The sequence below is a fragment of the Rutidosis leptorrhynchoides genome, chromosome 5, assembly GCF_046630445.1.
Source record: "Rutidosis leptorrhynchoides isolate AG116_Rl617_1_P2 chromosome 5, CSIRO_AGI_Rlap_v1, whole genome shotgun sequence".
NCBI lineage: Eukaryota > Viridiplantae > Streptophyta > Magnoliopsida > Asterales > Asteraceae > Rutidosis > Rutidosis leptorrhynchoides.
This window is the reverse complement of record NC_092337.1, coordinates 391,818,636-391,830,910: the sequence shown is the minus strand read 5'-3', so window position 1 is coordinate 391,830,910 and position 12,275 is coordinate 391,818,636. Positions and strand designations below refer to the sequence as shown.

Sequence of the window (12,275 nt, the reverse complement as noted above, 5' to 3'; positions counted from 1 at the left end):
AATTTTACCCAAAAACCTTCAAATTTTGCCCACAAACCTTCAAATTTTGTCCCAAAACCTCCATAATTTGCCCAAAAACCTCCATTTTTTGTCTCAAAACCTTCATATTTTGCCCAAAAAAATTGCTACGGTTTTAAGTTTTTTTTACCCCCAGTGAAAAAAAATCCTGGTACCGCCACTGTCTATAACAATAAGTTCCACAATACTTATGGAGTAATAAAGTCATCGATAAATCTTAATTAAGGGAAGTTGATTATGTTTTTATTTTTAATTTTTTAATTGATAATTAACAAATGACCTTATGTATCTAATATTAGGCTAATTTTTAGGGAACAAAATTGCTAAAACAGTCCATGTGATTTTTACCAAAATGCTGATTTAGTACTTGTGCATAGATTTCGTCCATGTACATACTAATAGTTACATATTAAACACACAAAGCCGGTTTTATCATTACAACCAAACATTTCAAACATCCTAAACAACAAACTTGATACATAAGCTTGACTGCAAATCGATCAATTTTTGTTAGAGCTACCTACCATACACTTCATACTACCTACATCTAATTCGCAAACTAATTAAACGCTTATAATTAAATTATCTTCTCGTTCACAATTATCTTGAAACTTTTATGTATCATCCACGTCCGCAGACACAATAAGCTCTTTTCCAGTACCTTTAAACTCAATTGAGCTCTTCCTACGTCTCTCATTGTGTCCTGCGAGACGCCTCCTACAACTTCTCTTAGCATCATCAAACTCCGAAAGCTCGTGAAACCTGTAACATATTCTTAAAATTAAAGTATGATTATGATCATGGTTCGTTAGTCCTTAAGAAGATCATCACTTCTTTTTGTCTTTTTGTAAGTAGCCAATCATATGTAGAAAAAATACGAAAGTGCCCTTAAACCACCATATGAATGTGAAGCTTTGTGGTGTCTTTTAAAAAAATAATAATATAATATATGATTTGACGTTTAATCTACATCTTAATAGGTTCATCGTTTTTATTAGTAAATAAAAACAACTTCTTATTTATTTTGTTTTATGTTTACTTTTTCTTTCTTTTTGGATTGATTCTACATTTTATTTTATTTTTTAATAACTTCACATTTATTTTTTGTTAACAAATAATTTTTTATTAGCAAGGTTTTCGGCTATGCACAATTAATATGTATTTCGTTTATCCCAATCAATTGACGCTTAAAATTTTATATTATACAACAGAATTGTTAGGTATGGGACGATTAAATTACTAGTCCGTACAGATCAAAAAAGAATATTTGACAACGAAATTGTTTTTTATGTTCAAACATATATACAAATGTACTATCACATTTTATTAATGCAAAATATATAATAGTTGAATATGCCATATTTTTTATACATTGTATACAAATTAACAATTTAAAAATAGTGACGTTTATGTGAAAATATTATCGATCATATAATGATTATGTCACACCATTTATAACTACTATCATTTATAAAATAATTTTTTACCATCGTTTTGCATTTTAACTATGTATTATTTATTTTTCTATTCGACAAATGACTCTATTAAACTAGTTAACAGCAAACGTCGATTTATTGGCGACTTAATTGTCGTTTAGAGTCTAAATTTAACTTCATGCAAGTTTTAAAACATATGAAAATTTGATTCTACCATTTTTATAGAATCTCACATTTTCTTTTTTTATTTCCTTTTGTTTTCTTTAACCTACTTATTGGCCGGAGGTTCATTCGGAAGCAATCTCTGTCCATAGAACATTGAGATGGATGAGTTTCTCTACTCTTGAGGTGTTTTTATTATGGTGGAGCAATGATTTGTATTTATTCTAGGATATGGGAAAAATTGTCTACATCTTACCTTCCTCATACTTCATTTTTGTGGGATTGAGTTATTTTGTTGTTGTTGTTTTCTATCCGACAATTAATTGAATTTTATTTATGGCAATTAATTTCGTACATACTGAATGATAGCCGCAACATGCGGTGGCTTTCTACCTTGTTTTGATCAAATTAAAGAAATATACATGCCACATTAATTGATTTTATTAATTATTTTTCTGTATAACATTAGAGGTGTATATAACTATTTCAAGATAGTCTAGTGATTGAGTACCTACTAATTCTTATAAGTGGTCTAATGTTCAAACTTATTAAACTTGGTACATCTGAGTAAAAATATTCTTCTACACTTATTCTTGAAGGAAAACCTTATATGATTACTTATGAAGTACCGTGCATCGTATGGCCGGTATAACAATTTAATGCACACTGGCATACATAAATACAAGATGATGTTGTACATGCACATGTTATAGTATGCATTTGTCTATTACTAGTACGTTTCAGTGTGCAAGTGAGTACTGTACCATTAAGCAATGATGCTCTCATGTAAAAAAAAAAAAATGGTGGGTAGGTAAATAGTGTGCCAGTAATTTATATTTGTACTGTTTTGTTATCTTTGTATTTTAAGGAGTATACTTTATACTCCGTATTTGTTATATTCCGTATTTGTTATATTGACGGTATATGGTCCAAAACTTCTGTAATATAATTCCACTTAGCATTTACTCAGTGCCGATTCTAGGATTATAACTCAATGGGGTCTCAAAAAAAATTTCAGTACCAATTATATTCGATTGATATTTTAGTGATAATTTACTTTTAAAAAAAATTATAAATTCGGAAAATATATGAGGTCTGAGTATATAATTTAGTGGTGTTCTATATAATTTAAAAGAAATACTATATATTTGAAAAATATATGTCATACATTTAAATTTAATGGTGTCATATACAATTTACAGAGTATTTCCACAAAAAATTTTCAAACTAGCGGTGTCCCGTAACCCCACGGGTCTCTTATTAAAATCGCCTTTGCATTTACCCTAATAATAAAAACGAGATCCGGATCGGCCCGCGCGTTGCAGCGGGGCCTTTCGAGTTTCATACTCACATTTAACGTAGATTTATGTATTTAAATAAGGAAGAAAGACCCGTCTGTTAAGCCCCAGTTTAGATGTAGGTGTATTAGCGATTTTTAAAAAATCTCCGTTTTCAGCGTAGTTAGTTGCGTTTTGTTCGTAAAATTATTTCGAGTTCAATGGTGTTGGTGATGGAAAATAAATCGCGGTGGGAGGGAAGATAAGGGCCGGTAAAGTTTTTGGTGAGGTTTGGTTTTAGTTTTTTAAAAATAAATTGAATTTACGTATTGTACCCCTGATAATAGTAAGAGTTTATGTATTGAACCCTGAAATAGGCGTTGTAAATGAAGATTTGATGTATTTGGTTTTGTTGTCGTTTGGGCTTTTTGGGGGGACAAATACGACCATATTTTCCTCTTCTTTTAGTATGTAGAAGATAAATATATGATATCGTTGGTTTCATTAAGTGGAAACGTAAATATGTCAGATACATACGAGTATTAATATAAACTAGCTAGTAAAATTCTGTGCACTGCGGTAAAAAATTAAGTTGTGAATCGATCGCATAAATGTCATGGCATAATTTTTTTTTTCTTATTTCAAACAGATAGTTAATAGATACTCCGTAATAATAATAATCAATAATGATGATAATGATTGGTATTGGCGATTGTAGTATGTTTTTTTTTTTTTTTTTTTTTTTACTCGGTACCAGGTTTGGAGATATGATCTGTAGTTTGTTATTGTAAGAAAAACCGAGATTTTACAATTTTTTGAAGCAGAATTGGTTGAAATGATGGAGCACTTCATTTATTGAAATTGAAATTCTGTTAATTCAAAAGTACATGATTGCGAATTTTTTATACTTAGAATGATTTTTATACATACATGTAATAAAAAAAATAGACTACATAAAAAATGTATTCTTAATGTTCATATTATTAACAATTATAAGTTAGACTTTTGTTGGTTCTTGTATTTGTTAATATTTGTTTTAGGGTTTCGCTTGCTCAGTGTAACAGACTGAAACCCGGGCTAGTTGTAAGTTGCCTATTTTACCCTTAGGGTTTGTGCTTAGTCTTAAGTGCTTTTATTTCAATTATTTTATTAGTGTTTTATTTTAATTGTGTTGTAACCAGTTTGTGACAAGGGTCCCAGAACAGGTTTGTTTATTTTAATTGGACCTCGTTTGGGTTACCTAATCTTGTGCGAAAGATATCAGATAACTGGTAAATACCCGTGTGTTGTGGGGTATGGGTTTTTAACCCCAAAATAAGTGTAAAGGCAGCTAATTCCCCTCATTTTGTTCCTGAACCTTCCTCCCACTCTCACTCTCACCTAACCTCATATTCATCATCTTAAACAACCCTAAATCATTTGATCTCGAATTAAAGCTTGATTTTGGTGTCAAATCGTTCCTTGTGTCATTGTGATTCTAACAAGGTAAAGTTTGTAAGATTTCATGATCAAATCTGTGATTAAATGGGTTTTTAAGTTAGTTTTTGTTAAAATGGGATTTTGTGTCAAATTGGTTCAATTTGTTGTTGTTTGTGCATAAAAGTTGTGGGTTTATGTTTTTAAATGTCAAGTGTACGAGTTGTGTTCAGTTTTGAGGTCAAAAACGTGTCCAAAGTCGAGATTTGGTGATTTTGGGTTGAAACCCATCACTTTGCTGCTGTTGCAGCTGATGAACTACCTTCGGCCGATGGTCGTTGACCATCGACCGATGGTGAGGACGATCGGCCGATGGACGAGACCATCGACCGATGGTGTATGATTTCTGACCAGCGGATGTAATTTTGACGATCGACCGATTGGGGGAGACCATCGACCGATGGTGTGTTGACGATCGGCCGATGGATGGGACCATCGACCGATGGTCTTAGACAGTGAAATTTTTACTAAGTGTTGAATTCTAGCCGTTATGCTGCCCGTTTGTATTTTGGTGTTCAGGATGTAAATTTTGAAAATGCATAAAATATTAGCGGACGCAAATTTTTACTAATTTGCTATAATTCGCTGTCAGTGTGTCTAATCTTGATGGGAACACTATTCTAACTTGGTTTTTGCTGTTCTCAGGAGATAAGGACAAGGAGGAAGCTCAGAAATAATAACTGAGCAGTTGCTGGTAATTGGTGAGTGGGTCTATCTCCGGATAGAGTTTAAGTAGCATATAATGCTACTGTGGTTGACTCTTTTACCATGCATAGTGTAGGAATTGCCATGATAGAATATTATTGTTTGCCTGATGTTGTATGTGAATTATGTGTACACTGTGTGAATGGCACTAGTCGAGCTTAGGGAGACTGGGGACTCGAGACCGTGCCTAGGAGAGGTTAGAGTCCGTATGAGGTCAACCGTGCCTAGGGGAGGTTGGGTCCATAGGCTACTGATTGTGGAGTATAATGTGAACGATGCATCCCCTGCATCTGGATAACTATACTGTGAATTGAGTAGCAGGGACTATCGGTAGACTCAGGCCCGATCAGCTGGGAGTCGTGTGCTCGTACAAGCCGCCGATCCTCGTATTGTCTTATTGTATGCTAGCTGGTAGTTAGCAGGTATTGTTGTTAGTAGATAGCTTGTGTGTGGCTTAAGCTATATCTGTTAGATAGATTTCATTCACTTAGCGGTGCGCTAATCCCCCACATATTCTCCCCTTGCAGGTTTAGGTACTGCTAGTCGGGATGGGTGCTGTTGCAGAAGACATGTTTGACAACCCAACTCTGATGTGGACTTTTGTATAAATAATGTTTTGTAATAACGTAACACCGTTGTGTAAGCTTAAACGTAATTACACGGATTAATGTAAAGACGTGGCTTATATCGTATTTGTTATTAAAGTCTTCCGCTGTGTATTTAAAAAAAAAAGGCCGGTGTTACACTCAGAGTTCGGTTTAGTTAGTTTTTACTCTTTGGTTAGGGATATAGATCGTTTTTTGCTTCCGAGCCTTGCAACGCTTTTGTCTCAATTGTATATTTGTTCACTTTTTTCATCTATTGTTGAAAAAACTATGTTTAATCTTATCGTTATTTTAGCCATAAAAAAAATATTACAAATAGATGTACACATATGAACATAAAATATAAAACTAATTAATTTTGAGTGTGTTTGATGAAAGTAATTGAAGCTTAAGATTATAACTAGAGTTTGTTTTTGAAGTTGTAACTTATTATTTTTTACAAGTGTTTGACAATATAGCTAGCGCTAATAATTGTAAATAGACTAAAACTAACTGTAAAATATATGATAAAATAGTATATACTAACCTAGTTATGTAAATTTTCATTTCAAAGGTGATGTGCTTATTTTATAAGTTAGATGAACTAGCTTATTTTTTTTAGAACTTATTTTTCATATGATTCATAAATTTTGTCACTCAAATAATGATACTAGTCTAAGCTTATGAAAAAAATAAGATCACATAAGTTTGTCATCCAATCACCACCCTTTAAAGGTAGGTAATAACAATTTTTTCAAAGTAATTTGCTTTTAACATTAATATATAGCTAATAGCTAATGATAAATCTACTTTGATTTTTGATAAGTACCATAGTTTTATGTAGTAATCAGTTGTACAGTACAACTGGTTAATGCATAAATGTAGTAGATTGACTAAAAATTAAAGTGAAAATATCAACTCTAGAAATATATACTTCAACAATTACATGTGATTTATAGTTACATTTAAAAATTCTTATAATTTAATAGTTATTGCAGTATACTTAGATTGGTATACTTCGTAGTTTTCATTAATATATATAAATAATACTCCGTAAATAATACTCGTACTCGGTAATTATTTGTAGTAAGTTCAGTTAACACTCATAATAATCTCAAATGATACATGTTTCAAGGTGTCATTTTTCTTGTGTGCCTATACCCTGTTTCATGTTTAATAGCCGATCGAGTATTAGTGTTTGTGTTTGTTTTCATCCTATTTATATTATTTAATTATCTATATCTACTATTTCTTTTTTCCTAATGAAAAATGTGTTATTTTGTTATAGATGGCAGCCAAAATTATGTATTTATATATGTTACGAAATGAAAATGCATCAGAATCGAGATAGTACAACGAAAAGGGCACTAACCGGCTACATTGTTGACAAAACCTTTGATGTGTTCCGGCCACAAGAACAGCTTGAGCCTTTGCATGGAGCTCACACACTTTATGCCTACGGTGATACTGCTTTGCTTCGGTGAGATCAACCGTACACTTGTCAGCCTGACAACACCTTGCGCCGCTAATCGATCCACCACCACCACCATGACCTCCTTTCTTGATCTTCTTGGAAAAATTATCGTCATGGTGATCATGATTGATCATCAAGCTCTTGTTCATCTCCAAGTTTTGTTTGAAATTAGAATCTTTGTTATTTTTGGTTTCCATTTGATTTTGAGTGACTACATATTATTGCAATGTACCCGACTTATATGAAGATGCCTAGTGTACTATATGAAACAAGCAAGTACAAACTATTAAATTGTTTTATCTTGTTAATACCAGGTAAATGTAACTAAACCATTCAAATCTAGTTGTTCAATAGTAGCTTATATGAAAAGGTTCAATATTTATTTCTGATAAATTTGATTTTAAGTTGTTACATAATATCATGTTAGGGTGAATAAATGCAAGGACATATGTGATGGTGGAATGAGCACACGATTGTACCTCAATTTCCTTTGTGTGTTTGTTTGTATTCATGTGTTTGTGTAAGATGAAAAGACTATTAACGCGAAACAACAAAATCCGTATCCATTTCTCATGTGTGGGGGACAGAATCGGTGTCATGGTTTGGCACCAACTTTTTGTGTTGAAAAAGAATGTTACTCTACATTTTTCATAACACTATCTATTTTCGTAATTTAAACGATCAGGACGTCTTTGAAGGTATCCAAGATAGACAATCGAATAATGAATAAAATTAAAAAGGGCCAAATGTTTAAAAAATGCTTTATATATATACTTGTTTTTCTATCTATTCAACTAGGTCAAAAAGAATTTGCAGTCGTAAAAAAAAAAGCTTTTTTTCTTCTTTCGACATAATTTACCCAAGTCAAATATTATTTGTGTAAAAATTTATAATTTATAAGGATTCATTTTTAAATACGAAAGAAGACACGTGAATTAATGAGGTAGTCCTGTAAACACCAAACTTTTTAACAGTATAATCAGCATCATCACATCAACACTAAGAATAAATGGTTAAACCAAAACTATCTATTGTGACACGAACATACACATACTCACAAACATATACATACGCCAAAATGGCATCGTATGACATAAGAACAAAGGGCAACACGTGGCCACGTCTATGGTACCGCCTTGAAGATGGTAAGAACGGAAGGCTATAAGAAGGAGTTAATTCACTTCATATGGTAACACTTTTTACTAAACTTCTCTCTTCTATCAATGTCACATCAGCGTTAATCCTCTCACTCTCTTCCATCCACACCTTTATAGAAACGAAAACATTTTCAAAAAGATAAAGTAATCAACCGAAAAATACAAAGGGAAACATTGAGAGACTCAAACCTAGAAAATAACCAAACAAGCTAAAAATATTATCTATAACCGACCCTCACCGATTACAATATCAACCCTCAAATAAACGAACAAAGAAAAGTTCACCTACAACTAATCACGAAAAGAACAGTAACAAACAAAGACATAGACTTAAACACTTAACTACCTTAAGGAACCACTTTTCTCACTTTGACATTCACCATCTCGCCCCTAATTTCTTTGCCCGACCGGTTATAAACAATGCTAGTTGTAATGGGAACAACGCAAGTTGTTGATGTTTTTCAACCAATTAGAATGCTCTATACTATGTTGCTTTGTTCATAATTTGCCCCATACAACTACACCATGATGCCTAACACAACGAGTACACAAGGGTCATTGTAGTCTTTATTTTTGTTAGGTGCAAAGAGGACCAAAAACAAGGATGTAGCAAATCTCGCGACTGGAATGTTATTCTCGCGATTGCGAGAATGGTGTTTTCAGGAAACATGAATAGAACACTTCAGGCCATATGATCACGGTTTTGTTTATAGTTTTGGATAAATGGATTTCGCGACCGCGAAGATCCGTGTCGCGACCGTGAGGTCATGTCGTGCTAACCAAGTCGGTTTAGCTCGTTTCCTTATTTCGATTTGCACTATAAATAGCACCTTGGTAATCTGTAACTCTAAGCACGAAATTTCAATAAAAAATCTCTCTAGTTGGTCGTGGACTAAAACAATCACAATGATTGCATATAACCACGTAATATCTTGTGTCATTTACTTTTCTTACATTATTATTATTTGTTTGTTGTTTGTGGGATCACACTCTCTTGAATGGTGATCGTTGTTGGGTCCACAAATTCCTAACAAATGGTATCTAGAGCTCAAGGCCCGACTTAGGGCACGATGGTGGATGAAGAAAAGTTTAGGATTGATCGGTTTGATGGGAAGGATTTCGGGTTTTGGAAGATGCAAATAGATGATTATTTGTATCAGAAAAATCTACACTTACCGATATTGAAGGAAAAGCCTGATGATGTTATACAAGAAGATTGGGATCTCCTATATAGTCAAGCTTTAGGGACGATTAGATGTCACTCGCGAAGAACGTTGGCTACAAAATTATTAACGAGAATACTAAGTTTGGGTGCTTAAACGCACTTATAAACATGTGTGATAAATCTAACGCGGCTAACAAGGTTTTCCTCACGCGTCAATAGTTCAACACGGAGATGAAGGAAGGTGCGATTGCAACGGATCATATTAATGAGTTCAAAAATCTCATCTCAAGACTTTCTTCGTTGGAGACTGCGTTTGATGAACTTAAAACACTTGTCTTGATTGCGTCTTTGACTAAAAGTTGGTCAGGTACGATTGTTGCGGTTAGTTCCATGGGAATTTCTAAGCTAAAGTTTTAGGAGATTCGAGATTTGATTTTTGGTGAGGACATTCGTACGAGGAATTCTGGGGAATCGCCAGGGTCGTTCTTAAGTACCAACAGGGGCGGGGAAAACGATAAGGGTACAAAGAAGGGTAAGAAATCCAAGAAGAGGTATAACTCCGAGGACTGAGAATCTGCTATTTGTTGAAACTTCAATCAAAATGGCCACTTTAGCACACAATGTAAAATTCGAAGGCGGATATTGATAGGGTGAACTTTACTTCCGGAAATGACGCTTTGGTGTGTGGTGTTGAAAATTTGTTTGAATCTTGGATCATAGATTCAGGTGCATCTTTCCATACTAATCCTAGCATGGAGATTATGAAGAATTTTAAGGTATATCGGGGGAATGTGAGATTGGCGAATGACAAACCTTTAGACATAAGAGGCATTGGAGATGTGATTATGAAGACATCTCATGGATCCGATTGTATGTTGAAAAATGTGAGGTATATTTCGGATTTAAAATGAAAACTTATCTCAACTAATCAATTAGATGAGGAAGGTAATCATACTACCTTTGGTGATCGTAAGTGGCGAGTCAAAAAGGATGGTCGTTGGTGCGTCTTGCTCATACAAGTTGTGTGCTTATGTGGAGTTAACCTTGATTTTAAATTGATACGCCTATACTAATGTAACTTGAGCACTCATGGGAAATGTCCCCATCAAAGCAGTGAGTATCAAAATTACATGTTCGTCCAAAGGAGGTAGGAAGAGAGATGGTGCATCCAAATCCTTTATTTATCGTTTTGTATGTTATAATTATAAAAATATTAATTGGGGGGTTTTTAGTATTGTAGGAGCAATGATATTTAATAGATTTAAAGATAATAATATTAAAGAGAAGGGCGTTGACTCGGTCAATGATTTTATATATAATCGGATTATATTTAAGTACAAATTTTTGAATGCCCTTAAGTGTTGAACGCGAATGGCAGGATGTTAACTCTACTACTCTCAAATCATACTTAACTCTCAATCGTGCTTGTGGAATGGAAGCATAGTTTGGGTGAAAACCTAACATGGGAAATCGAGGAGTTAATGACCTCTAGGTACCCCCATCTATTTAATTGTGACCAGATTCTGAGGACATAATCTTCTTAAGGGGGGTCGATTTGTAACATCCTCATCCCGGGCCTAGTGGTAATTACTTATTTAGCCCTTTGTGTTTAATTAGTAACTTTAAATAATTATGTGTTATTAATTATTTAAGTATGAGATTAGATTCATTTTGTGACAGGGGTCAGAGAAGCTATTTGTTTGTGTGATTTGGATTTCGTTAGGGTCACTTAATGAGGTAGATTATGTTTCAAATAACTGATAAATACCCATGTGTTGTACGGAGTAAGGTTTCCTTACTCTTAAGAAACCTAAGTGTATATGTTACTACTTTTGGATTCCTTTTCACACTTTACATCCTCAGACTCACAAATACGCTTCCTATCATAAACCATAATCCTCTATATCTCAGTTTTGTGCAAAGATCAAGCTAGTAATTCGTTCCTTGTGATATCTTAAACGTTTTAAAGGTATTAGCAACTTGATTTTGTAAAGAAATTAATGATTAAAATGAGTATTTTGGGAAAAAGTGGGTTTTGAGGGGGTTGGGATCAAAGATTGATGTTAAAGTGTTATTGGTGTTAAATTGGTGTTAGGAATCAGTTGTACAATGCGTTAGGTATGATTTTCTAACTAGTTTTACTGTTAAAAAGTGTCAAAATTGAGGTTTGGAGCTTGAAACCTCTGAAACCTGCTGCTGCTACAGATGAACTGCATCTGTACAGATGCAGACCGAATCTGTACGGATACATAGTGTAACCATACGGATATAAGTGCAACCGTACAGATGGGGTTGTAACCGTACGGATACAGACCAAATGGAGCCATACGAATAGATCAGCCGAAGTGTTGTTACATCTTGTGTTATTTATAAGCCGTTATGTTGCCTGAGTGTCCAATTATGTATAGAACATTATACTAACTTTCTATATGATGTTCTCAGGTGATAAAGGAAAAGGTGAAGGCTCGGTGAAATAAGACTATTGAGTTCTTGTGTTTCCAAGTGAGTGGGACTATCCTTATGGATATGGTTATACAGTGATAAGTGTAGTGTAATGTAATAACTAGTGCCATGTTTATAATTAGATTGTGTTATGAGTCTATGACCAGTGTAGTGATTATATGTGACTATGTGTACACCAAGTGATAATATTGTGGTGTCCTTCTGACGTAAGAAGTCAAACCTATCTACCTTGGTATTTCGTGGGTGATAGTGTGTTGGGTCCAAGAGTTACTGATTGGTGGTATGGTTTAAGTGACAAGTGTGTCTCATTAGGGAGACTATATCATTAGTTTAGTAATGGAGACTATCGATTAACTCT

The 12,275-nt window shown here is 33.8% G+C and overlaps 1 protein-coding gene across 1 annotated transcript; it reads right to left on the bottom strand.

Moving 5' to 3' along the window:
• Positions 1 to 632: 632 nt before the first annotated feature.
• Positions 633 to 7,329, bottom strand: LOC139849839 (squamosa promoter-binding-like protein 3). Its single transcript, XM_071839458.1, has 2 exons — positions 7,031 to 7,329; positions 633 to 780 (listed from the first exon to the last, which is right to left on the bottom strand). Exons 1-2 carry the CDS (start codon positions 7,327 to 7,329, stop codon positions 633 to 635), a joined length of 447 nt encoding a protein of 148 aa, XP_071695559.1.
• Between the last annotated feature and the right edge of the window lie 4,946 nt (positions 7,330 to 12,275).